This window comes from Camelus ferus, chromosome 4 (assembly GCF_009834535.1).
Source record: "Camelus ferus isolate YT-003-E chromosome 4, BCGSAC_Cfer_1.0, whole genome shotgun sequence".
NCBI classification, from domain to species: domain Eukaryota; kingdom Metazoa; phylum Chordata; class Mammalia; order Artiodactyla; family Camelidae; genus Camelus; species Camelus ferus.
Genome location: NC_045699.1, coordinates 69,526,246 through 69,542,585, shown reverse-complemented (window position 1 = coordinate 69,542,585; position 16,340 = coordinate 69,526,246). Strand labels below are relative to the sequence as shown.

The following is a 16,340-nucleotide window of genomic DNA, read 5'->3' as shown; positions in this document are numbered from 1 at the left end:
CTGAAGGTGGGGGGCAGGCACGTGTACCCCAGCCGGGGAACCCGTCTTGCAAAAGCCTAGTAGTAGCTGGAATGGTATCCCGGAGGAGAGGGGGCCAGAGTTGGAAACCCAGCTGTGTGACCAGGTCACTTTGCCCCTGGGAAGCCTCAGTTTCCCCAGCTGTGGCACCACAATAATCACACCTACTTCTCAGGCTATTTGGGAATGGGGCCTTGAGGGCTGTCTCCTGAGCTGAGCACAAGGCAGCACGTCCCTCTGCTGTTCCGAAGACTGGAGGTGGTTCTGGCCAAAAGACAGTGCCCTCCCCCTGTCTAGAGCTCCGGTCCCCGCAGCCCACCCCATCAGGGACAGACTATCTCAACTAGGGCTGCGGCGGCAGTGGCGGCGGCGGGCCAAGCCAGTCACTCGGGCGGCAGCGCCCAGCACCCGCGCCCCCGGAGGTCCTGCCGCCGCGTCTCCTGCCCAGTCTGGGCTCGGGCAGAGCCAGCGCCCCACCTCTGTCGCCTGACCGTGCGCGCCACTTCGTGCCCACGAGACTCCAGCCTCGCACCCCTCTGCCCCCGGCAGCCCCATAGCCCCCGGCTCCCCGCATTTCCGTTCCCACGGCCCCTCGGGTCCCGCGCCCCGGCCCCGGCCCGGCACTCACCGTCCTGCGGCGCCGCCTCGCTGCCGCTGCTGCCCCCGGACGGCTCGCGCGCCGCGCCCTCCCGCGCCTCGGCCCTGGCCGCGGGGCGCGCCGCGAGCCGCCCGGCCGCCGCCACCTCCTCCAGGTCCAGGAGGTGGCTGACCGTGAAGTTCTTGCGCGCCTGGGCGCAGTCTCCGGGCCCCAGCGCGGGCGGCGGCGGCGGCGGCCCCGGGCCCAGCGCCGGCTTGTCCAGGGCGAAGGCGGCGCCGGCCGCGCTGTCCATGCCCGCGGGCCGCCCCGGGGTCGCCGGCGGCGCTGGCAGGCGCGGGTCCGAGGCGGGGATGGCAGGCGCGGGTCGGAGCGAGCGCGCCCCGGCCGCCCCGCGCTCGGCCCCGCTCCCGGCCGCCTCCTGGCTCCGCGGCCGCCGCGACCCGCCCGGCGCTGACGTCGGGGGAAACCAACTTTCTTCCCTCCCCTTCTCTGCCGCCTCGCTCGCTCCGAAGTTGCTAAAACGCGAGCTCCTCCGGCCACACGCCCCTTCTTGAAGCAGACCTCGCCCCCTGCCTCTCCTCCTCCCGCTCCTCCTCGCCTCGCCCGCCCCCACCCCTCCGGGATGGCGGGAGGGAGGGGGTCCCGCGGGAGTCCAGCTGGAGGCTGGGGGCGGGGAGGGGGAGAAGAAGGGGCGTCCTCCTTTCACCCTCCCCACCCACGTTTTAAGGACTGGGAAAGTTTAGTGTCTGTGTGTGTGTGTGTGTGTGTGTGTGTGTGTGTGTGTGTGTGTGTTTTATAATCCCCCAACAAGTGTCTGGGGAGGTGATAGTGGAGAGATTAGCAGGCCCCTTCCATTTACAAATTCCTTTGCCGAGAAGGGGGAAGCGACTCTGAGACAGTTGGCTGGGAAGATCTGGAAATCTCAACGCCACTGTCATCCCGCGTGCTCCACAACGCCGGCCGGAAGAGTCCCCGGGTCCGCCTTGTTCACTCCACCTGGCCCCAGGTTCTTTCCCCCACAAAGCAGCACATCCTCAAGCTTCTGGGGTGCGCGCGCTTCTCCTCCCCCAACACACACCTCGAAGCCCACGGCCAGGATGCTCCAGGGCCTCCCCAAGGAAAACCAAGCCGGGAGGAAAGAGTTTCCGCCCAGAATTCCTAGTTTACACACAGAGGACAGACTGCCAGATGACAGCCGGACTGACAGATGGGTGACAGGGAAAGAGAGGCCGGCTTGGGTCTCTGCTCTTGTTTTTGTTTTTTAAGGAAAGCACAAAAAAGATGCTCCCGGTGGTGAAGCTGAGAGTGTAAGCCTTCCAGATGCCACAGGTCTTTCCCCAGGATGGCTGCCTGTAGGCTTGGCCCTTTCTTGTCCCAGCATCACTGCAGAGCTGTAATTCATAGCAACAAAAATAAACCCACCAAAAGAAGGCCTTCAGAATCTACCCTCTGGGCTCCCGCACAGAGACGCCACCCTGCACACACCCGCTGAAAACCTCCAGCCCAGCAGCCCAGCTTCTGCATGAGTGAGGGCTTTTCCCAGAGAGGAATCGCCCCCGAGATAAAGCTGAGTGTCCCCGAAGGTGACAAGCCATCCATGCACGTGGGTAGGTTGAGAGTTTGGATATGATGAGATTCTTTTTCTTTGGAAAGCTACCCCAACAAGGCCGGCTTGGGTGCCTGGGCACCTGGGTCCACGGTGTGAGTGGCTGAGAACTTTCTGAGCAGGGCGGGGCCGTTCCAGGGCTCAGGGGACTATCTGGGAGCCTTGTCCCTGCTGGAGCACCCAGCAAGCCAAGCATGGGGGTGCTTATCCCAGGAAGAGCACAGCCAAGCATTCAGAACAGCACTGGTGTCAGAGACGAGGGGCCAGGCCCAGGCTGCCACGCACTGCTGTGTGACCTCAGACATGTCACCTTCCCTTTCTGAACCCAGCTCCTCCCTTGTAGTCTGGATCTAATGAAGTACTTACCTCCTGGGCACTATGGGGAGTCCATCACAGGTAAGATCTTGGGTCTGTGGCCTAGAACACGAGACACTGTCAGCATCAGCATGTGGAACTGGAAAGGGCCTGAGAGAACATCTCATTCCCATTCCTAGGGGGCTCCTGGGTTCAAATCCAGACCTTGCACTTTCTAGCTGTGGACCTTAGCAATCCACTTGCCTCTCGGTTGCCTCATCTGTAAAATGGGCTGTTAGGAGCATTAAGTTTGTTGATATACCTGGAGCACCTGGTACCTGGGGAATGCTCAGTAAGTGTCAACAATTATCATTTAAAAAACATTTATTCCAAAAAGCAATGGAGGTCAGTGACGGCAAACTCAGGCTCCAGAGCTGAAGGGACACAGGTTTAAATCCATTCGCTGCCATGTACTAGCTATGTGGACTTGAAGAGGTCACTAGCTGGTCCTCTCTCAGTCTGATCCATCACCTGTAGAATAAAAGGACCAGTCCAAAAGGATTCTTGTGAATTTGACATTATTAGGTTGTTGTTATCAGGTTGTTATTACCCTTGCCAGTCCTAGGGGTGGGTGCTGGGGTGGCACAGGGATTTCAGAGGGGGGCAAGAGGTGCAGACTGCTATTCTAAATCTCAGCCCCTGAGGGAGAGCTCCCGGCCTGGTGCAGCCTGGAAATGAGCCCAAGGAAGCTCCAATTTAGGACAGAACTCATTACCCCAACGGGATACAGCTAAAAGATAAATAACTTCCAGGGGGAGGGTATAGCTCAGTGGTAGAGTACATGTAGCATCATGAGGTCCCAGGTTCAATCTCCTGGTACCTCCACCAAAAGTAATAAATAAATAGATGAACCTAATTACCACCCCCTACCAAAGTTAAAAAATTAGAAGACAACTTCTGTGGTGATTTATTTTTATTTATTTATTTTCTAATTGAGGTACTGGGGATTGAACCCAGGACCTTGTGCATGTTAAGCATGATCTTCGCCACTGAGCTATATGCTCCCCTCCACAGTGATTTAGATAAATTCTGTGGTGCTAACCCAGAGTAGGCAATGAGGGAAAACAGGATTCCAGTTTGGAACTTCTCTGTTCAATAAGTGATTATTGAACCAGGGCCTGCTCTAGCAGGGGCAGGGAGGAAGAGAATGGAACAGAGAGGGCTCCTGCTCTCCAGAGAGGATTCCAAGGAAAAGGAGCTGATCCTTAATCCTCTGTTGGAAGCTGGACCCTGGGTCTGACCATGAGTAAAAGTGCATATTTGCCCCAATCTCAAAAGCTCACATGCTTAAAAGAAAAATTAACTTCTCTTATTACAGAAGTAATATGCTTATTGTGATTTTAGAAAACACAAGTAAAATTAAGAAAAGAAAAACACATATATCCCACTCCCAGAGATTTCTGAGACAAAACAGGTATTCTGTATATATATATATGTTTTTAATTGGTTTAATGAAAGAGATTGACAATAATCATCTTATTTATTCAATATTGAAGACCTAGAAGAAGCAATAAGACAAGAAAAAAGAGTTAGCTAAAAATAAATTTATAGTGTATCTCTCTAGCTTCTATCTATATTCTAGATAAGTGGAAAAAGATAACCATACACATAGAAAACAAATTTATGGTTACTAGGGGGAGAAGGGGCCTATGGAGGGATAAACTGGGAGTTTGGGATTTGCAGATACTAACTACTACATATAAAATAGATAAACAACAAGTTTATACTGTGTAGCACAGGGAACTATATTCAATATTTTGTAGTAACCTATAATGAAAAATAATATGAAAAGGAATATATATATAACTGAATCACTATGCCATACACCAGAAATTAACACAACATTGTAAACCAAATATACTTCAATAAGAATGAAAGATAATCATATATATTATAAAAGTCAAACTTTGTTGTACCAACTTTGTAATAACTTGTACACTGTCATTACTGTTGTCCACCATTGTTTTTAATGAAAACCTAGTGATACATTATTCCCTACTGATATACATCCATAGTTATTTTCTTGGTAAGAAATACCTAGAAATAGGATATCTGGATTTGGTAGGCAGAAAACATCCCAAAGATGTTCACATTATAATCCCGGAACTTGTGGATGTGGCAAAGCCGAATTAAGGTAGCAGATGGAATTAACGTTACCTGTCAGGTGACCTTAAAACAGGGAGAACATTTTAGATGATCTGAGTGGGCCCAATGTAATCCCAAGAGTCCTTCAAAGTGGAAGAGAGGGATAGAGTCCCACTGGAGTGATGCAGTGTGAGACTTGACTGGGTAGTGCTGGCTTTGAAGGTGGAGGAAGGCAGCCACGAACTAAGGAATGTGGGCCACCTCTAGAAGGTGGAAAAGACAAGAAAAACAGATTCTTCCCTTGAGCCTCCAGAAAGAAGTGCACCCCTGCAGGTATCTTGATTTTAGCCTGTTCTCCAGAAAGGCAAGATACTGCATTTGTATTATTTTAAGACACTAGGTTTGTGATCATTTGTTACGGCAGCAAATAGAAAACAAACGCACTGAATGAAAGACGCTGCAAAAAAATTTAAGACTTTTGATAATATTGCTGTATAGCCTCCAGAAATGTTGTATTAATTCTTACCTCTGGATGTGCCTCAGTATCCTTGCTAGCAGGAGCTGTTTTGTTTATTTTCTTTATTCATGGCAGGCACTTCATTGTTTTATTTAACATGAATAACACGTGCGCGTGAACTGTCTACTCACTTTCTTTGCTGCACAACCCAGCATTGGGATGGGTGACTCCCATGGCCAGCTGGCTGCTCTTCCAGGACAGCTCTGCAGTTGTTGGAAGAAACACTGAGCAATCTCAGCACAGTAAGATCTGTTGCACATTAGCAATATTGTTACTTCCAGCTCCTTGATGTTGTGGACCAGGAACTTCAGGAAGGCACTGGGTAGCATGTACTAATTTCCTTGTTCACATCATCACATAAAGAACTTGATCTTGAATCCTCTGGATATCCTGTTGTCAATGCCTCTGGGTTTTTGCCAGTTACACTGAATTCTGACATATCAGTCTAACTGCCACCGGATGAACTTCTTGGTTCTCCTTTTGATGATCTTGGGTTTCCCCAGGAGACAAGATGCTGAGTGGCATCTCCTCTGCCTTCAGACTGCAGAGAGTGATAATAATAATTTATTTCTAATTTCAAAAGACATTTCCTTCTTTTAATCTGCATACCTTGGATTAATCGCCAGAGGTAAAGATTATGGGTATTTAATAGCCACTTGCATTTCTTATTTGCACAATGTCTGTTTATAGTCACTACCTGTTTTTCTACTGGAATGATTCCGTTTCTCATGGAATTATAATCAGGTCATTCTTTCTCCATAACAACCTCTGCAAGACACTTGACTGTCAGTCACTCAAGGACCAAGTCCATTTCACAGATGGGGACACAGAGGTGACATGGAATCCTGCAGCTCTTCTGTTCACCTGATCAGCCCCCATGGCCACATACCCAACAGCCTCTTTAGAAGGAGATAGTTCCGCAGAGACTACACACAGAGGCTCACAGGCCAGACTGTGTTCACTGCTCCATGTCTGGGGAATCATAAACATTGCAGGCCGATGTGACTCAGATGTGACCAGGCGTGACCGTGACAGATCCCAGGGTTCTGTAAATATTGTGTCAGGCTGCTATCACAGCGGGGCTCCCTGCTCACCCCAGACCCGGGTCCACCCTGTGGGAAGTGGAGCCTAGCCGGACGGGACAGGACATCTGGCTCTCTCCCTCAGCTCACTGCCCAAATTTTCCCAGCCTCAGTTTCCTTCCTGAGGACCTCCTAACCAGGATATCCTGCTGAAGTGACTGGTTCTCAGCTCTTGGCAAGGGTTGAAATATTATACCCTTTTGAAAAGTGTTTCTGCTCTACCCACAAATCTAAAGATAAAGATGCACTCTATAACAGCAGGGGCTCATATTTCACGAGTTTTACTGTAAACCAGGCGATGTGCTGAACCATATTGTCTTGCAGCATCCTCACAATTACCATGGGAGGAGGGGAAACAGAGACTCTGAGAGCTTAAGCTCTAACTTCTGGTAAGTTTGTCAGGCTCCTAACCATCATGCCAGGTTGTTCCATGAGAATTTAGGGCTAGGAAGTTATTTGTTTCTCTTGAAGAATTATGGTTTCTCCTTTAAAGAAATCAAATAATGAGACTTGGACAATCCATGGCATTTCCCTTTTTGCCTTGGCTACCAGGAACCTCAGAGCTAATGTTAAGCCATAATCACAGTAACTGTCCAGGTGTCAAGTCAGTGTATTAACTTCTCTTGTCTTCTTTCACATGAGTTTTTCATTTTCCTTTTCATTTTAAATCTTTTTGATGTAATGGTCCTGCACTGGACATTTTCTAGCAGCGTGACATTGATGGGGGTCACTTAACCTCTCTGGGTTTTAGTTTCCTCATCTGTAAATTGGAGATAACAATGGCACGGATCTCACAGGGCTTTCTGAGCATCAAATGAAGTGATCTGAGTAAATAAAAAACCCAGCATGAGCTCAGCATGTGGAAAATATTCAAGAAACAGCACCTATGGGGCAAGAGTATAGCTCAGTGGTAGAGCACGTGCTTAGCATCCACAAGGTCCTGGGTTCAATCCCCAATACCTCCATTTAAACAAACAAACAAACAAACCTAGTCTTCACCCCCCCACAATTAAAAAAAAAGAAAGAAAGAAAGAGTACCTATGGGTATGAGAAAAGGCTTTAATAAAACCAAGAGAGCAGAGAGGATCTGTCCTAAATGGGAAGATGTGGCTGGATTCAAGGCCGTCCTGCTGCAGATCTGCTGTGGACCTGCTGTGTGACTTTAGGACACGTACTTCCCTCTCTGAGCCTCAGCTTCGCGTCTGTAAGCTGTCCGCTCTATCCTTTACACCACTGTGTCCCCAGAGCCTGCACAGGATAAGACAGTAGAAGTGATGCAGGTCTTGACCTGGCACATAGTAGGGCTTCATACATGGTTATTCTGAGAGTGAATGGCTGGTTGAATGGCTGGCGATCAGGTTCCCTACTGCCCAGGAAACACCTGGCTGGCATGGTGCACTATGCCTGGGCCAGTGCCAGGGTGGCATTCAGGCGGGTCTGGAGGCCCAAGGACCCCACCCCCAGGGCTGGGACAGGCCTGGATTCTGGGCCAAATGACAAGCTCCTATTGATGACCTACTGTGTGCAGAGCTCTTGGTGGGCACAGCGTGGTACCCATGTTACACTCTGGACCCACAGCAACACCTCTGCTGCCCTCATCAGGCTGCAGTCTTCACAGGGAAACGGACCAATGGGAAATGGTCCTGAAAACTCACTCCACAGCAATTTATTGGGCACCCACTGTATACTGAGGCATTTCAGGTGAGTACCAGGCCAGAGACCTGGTGGGACTCTCGGAGGAGATGCTGCGGTCCAACCTCGTCAGCCAGAGAACCACAGACTTAACTCGGTTGGGCCAGGCACTCTGTCTGTTACAACGAAGACATCTTCCAAGCCAGGGGTTTGGGCTGGCCCTTGTTGGAGAACTCCTTTCTGTTACAGGCAGGAGAAACTGAGGCTCAGAGGAGAAAAGACCCAGCCTGTGACCCCCCCCCCCCAGCTCTCCGGAATTCTCTCTGGGTGAATGCCCCTACCTGCTCCCGCCCTACCTTCCCCAGGAGTCAGGAGAAGGCTGCTGGGGTGAGGGGCACAGGCCTAACTAAGGCCTCGGGGAGCCCCGAGACTTCACAAAGGCTTCCGGAGCCCTCGGGCCCTGCCCTCGCTCCCTCGCGGGCCTGGCAACATCTTGTTGTGATTACTCTGTGGTGACTCTTCACTGCACTCAGCGTGGGGGTGGGGGCCTGTGCACACTGGGGGCGCGGTGGCTCAGGGCCAGGCGGGGCTGAAGGACAGGGCTGAGGCTTCCAGCTCACCGGCTTAATTGGGGATATAATAGTTATTATTATTTATAACTTGCTCTTGAACCCTCGCCAGGAGAGTGTGTTCACAGCCTACACAATCCAGGCAGGCGTTAAATAATTAAACCAAAGGCCTAATCGGCGGTGAAACTCCCCCTGGGCTCCCACTTCCTTAGTTTGCTGATTGCTGATATTTTGGGGGTGAAATATGACCATTTTTACGATCAAAGAGATCAGAGTTCCAAAGGAAAGAAATGGGAAGAAAAGAAGGGGCGGGGGAGGGGGGTCTCCCAGTGTTCTTTTCCTCTGACTTAGTGGTCTGGTAAAGTTTCTTTAGACATGCAAAGATTTACACACCTTTCTGCAGGGAGCCTTAAATTACTCCCGATTCCTCGCACATTTCCCCGAGCAGCCGGGAACAGTAAGTCATTGAGAAATGAACAGGCCTCCCCGTAATCGCTCCGGCAGCCTTTGAGAAGGAGAATGTCTAATGACTTTTTTTGAAGTGGAGGTCAAGGTTTTTTAAATAAAACAATCTGTATTAATGCAATTTCCTTTTTAGCTGTAGCATTGGATTTTTTTTTCTTCCTTTCTCTCTCTTTTTTTTTCTTTTTGGAGGGAGTGGGAGGGACGGGAGGTAGGGGTGGGAAAGAGGTTCATTTTTCTCCCTCCAGACAGCGCGTCCCTAATGAGATACATTTATTTAAAACTCTGTATATCATCACCCTGTCAGGGCCTCCAAGTGGGACCCCACGTCTCCCTCTTGGTTTGTTTCGGATTAACAGGGCGTGTGGACGGCCCTGCAGTCTGGTTTCTTTTGCTGCCACTGGTCTTCCCGCTTCCCTCCCTTAGCGTGGCCTTGACCGTGGCATCTTGTGCCCCACGCCATCCCCTCTGACCCCCCAGATCTTCGTACAGCGCCTTGGCCTCTGGTCCTCTGCCTTCCTACCCCACCGTACTCCAGCTGCCTCCCGCAGCTCAGCACTGGCCTCTCAGATTCCCCAAGGCCCTCCTCCCCACCCCACGAGGAAATATATCTCCGTGGTTATGCCAGTGACCCCGCCCCAGACAGAGCTGAGTCCAGTCCCAACTTGGTCACTCTCCAGCCCTCACCCTGTTTTCCTAAAGTTTCCTTATTTATCTGTCCAACAGAGGGATAAGAGTTACACACACACCTTGGGGTCACCATCAGGCTGCAGGAAGGTTTTGCTGGGCATCCTAGCATCTGCCTAGTGCCCGGCCCACAGTGCACATCTGCTTACAGCAGCGGCCACCGCGTCACCGTTACTACTCCCCCAGACCCAGAGCAGAGCCTGAGGGCAGGGCCTGTCCTGTTCCCATTGCCCCCACCCCCACCCCAGCCTACAAGCTGGTGCTCCTGGTGAACGCAGGGCTTAGAGCCTCTATCAACACGTTTTTATTGAAAGCCTTGTAGTGCTGGGAGCGGGCTGGGGCACTGGGGAGAGAATGGTGACCCAGACAGCCCAGTCCTGCGGAGAAGTCAATAAGCCAATCTCAGCAGAGAAGTAAGCAGTGAGCAGATCAGGGCTCCACAGGGAAGTGGGCTGGGGGAAGGGTATCAGGGAGGGCTTCCCTAAGGAAGAGGCATTAAACTGACTCTTGAAGCTTGAGCAGACTTTAGCAGGTGACAGGGGGCAGAGTCTAGGGGCAGCCAGGCAGGAGACTCAGCACATGTAGAGGACCGACCCCCAGAGCCCCAACCCTTACCAGTTCCAAGGGGCTGGGGTGCTGCAGTAGCACCCTTTTTGGCCTTGCTCACTTCCCCTCCTTGCCAAGGGCTTGAATTACATCTTTAACCTGCTCTGCAGGCACCAAGATCGTGAGACATCCATTCCACAAATATGTACCATGCTCCATCCTGTGCCTGCGCAGGGCTGGGCCTGGGGCTACGCTGGGGACTGAGTCCGAGCTGGCTCCTGTGCTCCAGGCTCACAGCCTGCAGAGGAGGAGTAAAGATGGATGTTGAACCCAAGGCTGAACTTCAGCCATCCTGGGTGGAGATGGGAAGGGTCCAGGAAGGGCCCCCAGGCTGCTCAGGCAGGAGGGCAGGTGCTGAGTTTTAGACAAGGAAGGGAATCATCCCAGAAGCTGTCTGCAGAGTGGAGACCGTGTTCCTTCCCTGCAGCCCTGGCTGGAGGAGACTGGGGGGCCTTTTGGGCCTGGGGGCTCTGGGACCTGGGGGCAGGGGGATGGTAAGCTTGGAGACCAGGAGCAGGATTGCTAACGTGTAGGAATCTGGCTGAAAGGGGACTAGGCCAGTGTCAGATGGCTCAGCTGTGGGGGTCAAGCCTGGGAAGTCATCTGACCATTCCTGTGGCCCACCGCGGGGCTGCAGCCTGAGGCCTGGAGGGTCCTGCTCCACAGGGACTTGAGAGAGACCCCCAAGGCCTCTGTCCCCACCTCCTGTCTCAGCCAACTCTCGCCCAGGAGAGCGTGCTCCCTCCAGGAGCCTAGCCCGGTGTCCGGCACCCGCTGCCCAGTGAAGTGATGCCATCACAGTGACCCACGCAGCACGTCTAGACAGTATCCAGACAGCCTGGGATCAAACCCCAGCACTGCCACTCATGCTCTGCGACCTCAGGCAGGTCACTTCCCTGTCATCTGTAAACGGGGCTAAAAGCGGTATCTACACTTTGGGGGGTGTCGGGAAGATTCACCCACAACACGTGTTTCAAGCAGGGCAGGGGCTCGATCAGTGCTGGCTACCCGAGGGACGCTTGGCCGAGCATGTTGATTTCTGGAACCTTCTGGAGCTTATTCTCTTGGTTTGCCAAGTGAACCTTTACCTCTTGTCACTGCTGACACCACCACAGCCAAGTCCCAAAGCACAGCCCAGCTGCACCCTGCTCTTCTTTCCTGGCTCTCCCGTCCCTGCCTCTGTTTCAGTCTTCACCCATCTCTCTTCTCCTGCCTCTGTCTGTGCCTCCACTAGGGCTCCACTGCCTTTGGTTTCCCTCTGCCTCTGTCTGCCGGGAATTGTGTCCCAGAGGAACGGGTACTCTGGACTCTCCTCTTTTACAGCAGAGCTGGGCGAGGGAGGGAGGGAATGAGAGAGAGAGAGGAGGGGAAAAAATCAAAGCCCGCATATTGGTTCCAGATGTGGCCCTCTCTCACAGCCCTCTCCAGCAATTTAATTAAATTCCCCCAGACAGCCAGGAGGGTTTCTTAATGATCAAATTTCCCAGCTCCCCTCCTTGAATGGGCCCACTCTGTCCCCCTGACTGACGGCTGACTGGATTCTTCCTGCCGACAGCTTTGCCAAGCAGGGCCAGTGGGGGTGGAGTGGGGGGCTCCCCTGGGAGTACGAAGGACCCAGCCCTGAGCCCACCTCTGCCCTTCTCCTTCCCCAAGGGCGCTGAGCCCTCGTGGGCCTTCTCTAGGCAGAGCCTGACTGGACCTATTGTAGTGGCTGGAGGGGCCCCAGGGATCCCTTCCCTTGAACTCTGCCTCTGGGCTGGCCTGCCAGGGACTGATGCCACGTGGGCGCCAGCAGGGGTCCGATGGGGGATCTGGGCTCAGACCAGCCAGAGATGGGTCAGGCTCAAACCTCCGGGGCACCCTCCCCAACCCATGTGGCAGTGAGATAGACCAAGGCTCAGAGAGGGCAAGGCCTGGGCCAGGATCATGCATATCTGCTCACCAGGGACGGGAGAGGCAGAGGCAGGCTGACCAGCAGCTAAGAGGCTCTGCCAGTGAAAGGCCCAAGTGATGCGAAGGGTCACTCTCAGTAGGACGCCTGACTCTTGGAGTGGGAAGGAATTTAGGTGAGCCCTGAAACCACCATCTTCTTGTGTAGGTGGGGCAGTGAGGCTGAGAGAGGGCCAGGCCAGAGCCCAGGCCCCAGACTCCCTTCCATCTTGAGGTGAGGGGCCTGAGGGGCTCCGTATGGGCTGAATGTGTCCCCCTCTCCCACCCTCCCATAAATTCATATGCTGAAGCCCTAACCTCCAATGTGGTGGTATTAGGAGGTGAGCCCATGAGAGTAGAGCCCCCACAATGGGATTAGGGCCCTTGTAAGAAGAGGAAGGATGTCCTGCGAGAGCACAGGGAGATGGTGGCTGCTTATAAGCCAAGAGAAGAGGCCTTGGAATGAAACCCACCTTGCTGGCATCTTGATCTTGAACTTGCCAGCCTCCTGTAAGGCTGCAAGTGCCTTCTCACCCTGTCGTCCTGGGCTTCTGAGGGCCTAAGGACTCATCTCATTTGGAAGAGGCTGGGAGTCAGTGGGGCCCCTGATGTGGGTACATAGGGATGACAGAGGAAGGGGGTCCCTCAGCACCCCTTCTGAGGCTCTGGGCTGCCCACCTGGGGGCTTCCCTAGGGCCTGGCCCAGCCCAGCACTGGTTCTCACAGGCCCCATTCCCTGGCCAAGCATCAGGACCACCTGCAGTGTCTGGGTGTGGAATGGGGTGGTGGGCATGTCAGGGAGGAGGCTGCCCTGGGGCAGGAGGCTCTGGCCTGCAGAGCCAGGTTTCTTGGAGGGGGCAGGTAGCAGGGAGGAGTGAGGCGGGCTACTGGGAGCACAGACGTCCCTGGGTGTTGGGGGTCCACAAAATGAGGGAGGGGACAGGAAAGTCTTTCCCTGCTGCCGGCCCCCATTCCCAGCCTCCCCGTCCCTCAGCTGCCCGCTGAGCCCACAGAGGGCTAAGCCCCCCAGAGCAGAGAATTGGGTTCTGCCCTTCAGCATGGGGACTGCAGTCAAACAGAGCCGAGCAGGCAGGGCCTCCTGGTCCTGAGGGTCAGGGGTCAGGGCGGGGTCAGAGGTGGGGGAATGGGGCTGGGCCCCAGGAGGGGTGCAGACAGGAGGAAGCTGGGGGGCGGCAGCCCCATGACTGCACTGGAGAAGTATGCCTGCCCGCCCGCCTCTCTGCCGCCCCGGGACCTGCCAGGCCTGAAGCTGGAGGCTCTCCACCCAGAGGGGGAAGCACGTTCCTGGTGGCAGATTGCTACATTTTTCCAAATATCTCACTTTATGGAAATGCTGCCAAATCAGAGAGAGAGAGAGAGAGAGAGAGAGAGAAAGAGAGAAATAAAGTGAGGGGGCTTTGACCCAATTTCCCCTTCAGGGGCCTTATAAGGACAGACTTGGCTGCCGAGAGCCCCTCCTGGGCAGGGGGCACAGGAAGGTGGAGGTGCTGGGACGGGGCCACGACACCGCCCCTCCTGCCGCCCCTCCTGAGCGTGTGTGTGTGTGTGTGTGTGTGTGTGTGTATGATTGTGTCTGAGGAAGTGTTGGTGTGAGTGTGTGAGTGTTTGCGTGGGAGAACATCTTGTGGGCGTGAATGTGGTGTCCCAAGTCGGTGTGGGTGTGAGAGGGAGCACGTGCGTGAGGGTCTGCTGTGTGAGTGTGTGCGTGAGTGTGAGAGTGTGCGTGACGAAGGAGGAGCAGGGAGAGTGCAGGGGACTGTGGCTGGGCGGGTGGCCAGGGCCCTGAGCTGGGGCTCCAGGGAGATCTTAAGGGCCAGGCTCGGGATGGAGTCCCAGCTGGGCCCCCAACTCGCTGGCTGCCCTGGGGTTGCTCAGTTCTCTCTCTGAGCCTCTGTCTCCCAGACTCTCCCACTGTTACTCCCTTCCTGGGGTGTTAATGACCAGTCAGTCAGACAATCCAGGTGGAGCTTCTAATCTAATCCACGGGGCACAGGACACACCACACCAAAGGCTGCTGCTGTGATCAATTTATCATTCATACAGTCCGGCTGTGCCCTGAGGTACCAGAGGACTGGGGAGGGCCATGAGAGTGCGCTAATGCAGGCTAGGGGGGCCCAGGATTAGGGGGTTCAGGAGGGCCTTGGGGGAGGTGATCTGTGTGCTGGGAAGGCTGTCACTAGATGGAGCTGGGAGGAGAAAAGGCTTTGTGCACAGACCACGGCCTTGCCCTGGTGTTCACGGCCTTAACTTGCACCCTAGGTGTCAGAGGACGTGCAGGGCCTGATCCCCCTGCCTCTGGCTGATCTGGAGTCTTGAGTCTCAGGTAAGACACACTCATGGGTAAGAAGGTAGAACACACAGAGAAGAACCAAGAAGATAAAAATTCCCCAGATTCCAGCACGGAAACACTCACCAATAACATCTCAGCCTGGGACCATCCAGAGTTACTCCTGCCCCTGCATGTGCATATACACACACACACCCCACACACACACTTTTTCCTAAATGAGATCAGACAGTACCTACCGTTCTATAACTTGCTTTCTTGAGCTGCTCGAGGGCACAGTCTAGCGCATGGTATGTCCTAGATGTCCGCTATCACTGCTGTTGGCGTTCGACAGCTTGAGGGGCTAAATTTCCCTCCTTATGTTTGTGGACAGTTTTTCATCCTCTGTGACTCCCCTGTGGCTGTCCTTTGCCCATTTTTCTGTTAGTGTTTTTGCCATCTTGTTGATTTTTAACAGTTCTTTATATATTAAGGTTATCCCCCTCTGTGCACTGGATAGTCAGAGGGACTCCCAACCTCCCTGGGGAGGTGGAGGCAGGGACAGACCCTGCCAGGGTCTGAGCATTGAGTGCTTGGCCCCAGGACCCCCAGTCTGCTGAGGAACTGGAGTTGGGTAGCAGGAGGCGGCTAGGCTGGCAGGACTGTGAGAGGCAGTGGCAAGGAAAGAAGAGAGGTTTGGAGCTGAAATGAGAGGCTCTGAGTGACAGGGCCTTAATGGAAGGCAGATGGAGGAAATAGGGTTGCCCTTGCTGACGGGAAGGAGGTCATGGGTCACAGAGCTTTCTAAAGATAGGAGCCTGGGCGACGGGCAGGCGGCAGGGCCTACTCCACGATGTGGTGCCCAAGGGCTGTGATGGAGCAAGGGTCAGCCCCTCCCTCCGGCATGTCCAGACCCTCTCAGGCCCTGAACCAGAGGAGCTGCAGGGCTCTCGACCCCTGGAGGCCAGGTATATGGAAGAGTCCTCCAAACTTGGGTTAAAGTCTCAATCTAGATGTGCAATGTTAGGTTAGCGTCCAAACCTCTCTGAGCCTCAGTTTCCTTGTTTGAAAAAGTAACTTAGTAGAATGTCAAGTATTTAGCACAGTGTCTGTCGCATCAAAAGGGCTCAGTAAATGAAAATTAACTCATGACTGCTACCATCCTAATCACAAGACAATCAGAGTTTTCTTGTTGGCAGAGTCCATCAGTGACATCAAGGACCTCTTCACTGGCTCCAAGACTGTCAGAGCTGAAGGGCCTTCAGGTTACAGGGGAGGAAGCTGAGGCCCAGAGACCAGAAGGGCCATCCCTGGGGGCATCTGTTGGAGTGGCTTTCATTAAATCCTCCAAAGACATACATTCAAGTCATGACCCCATGGAACCTATGACCGTGACCTTATTTGGAAATAGGGTTTTTGCAAAGGCAACCAAGTTAAAATCAGTCCATCCTGGATTAAGATGGGCCCTACATCCGACGGCTGGTGCCATTTAGAAAAGATAGGGAGATTTGGACAGAGACAGAGACACAGGGAAGAAGGCCACGTGAAGACAGAGATGGGCAGAGACTAAGTGGATGCCGCCACGAGACGGCATCCTGCCTGGGGAGAGCAATACCTGGGGCTGCCAGAACCTTCCCCAGGGCCTCCAGGGGAGCATGGCCCTGCTGGCACTGTGACTTGAGACTTCTGGCCCCCAGAACTGGGAGGCAATACGTTTCTGTTGTTTTAAGTCACCCAGTTTGTGGTGCTTTTTTAACACGGCCTTAGGAAATGAATGAAGTCAAGGCTTCAGATCAGGCTGCTTCCTCCCAGCCTCCCGTTCTGCCCTGGACCCCATTCTAGAAGGGCGTCCTTCAGGTACTGACCATGTGCTCTTGGGCAAGTCAGGCTTCTTCAGGCCCCTCAGGC

The 16,340-nt window shown here is 53.5% G+C and overlaps 1 protein-coding gene across 1 annotated transcript in view; it reads right to left on the bottom strand.

Annotated features, from left to right (window-relative positions):
- PRRX2 (paired related homeobox 2) overlaps window positions 1-1,182 on the bottom strand; it is a 42,704-nt gene extending 41,522 nt beyond the window's left edge. Inside the window, exon 1 of the mRNA XM_032478628.1 lies at window positions 647-1,182. Within this exon, the coding sequence (XP_032334519.1) occupies window positions 647-908 (262 nt within the window). The 5' untranslated portion in view covers window positions 909-1,182. The remainder of the gene's footprint in view (window positions 1-646) is intronic.
- Window positions 1,183-16,340: the final 15,158 nt, after the last annotated feature.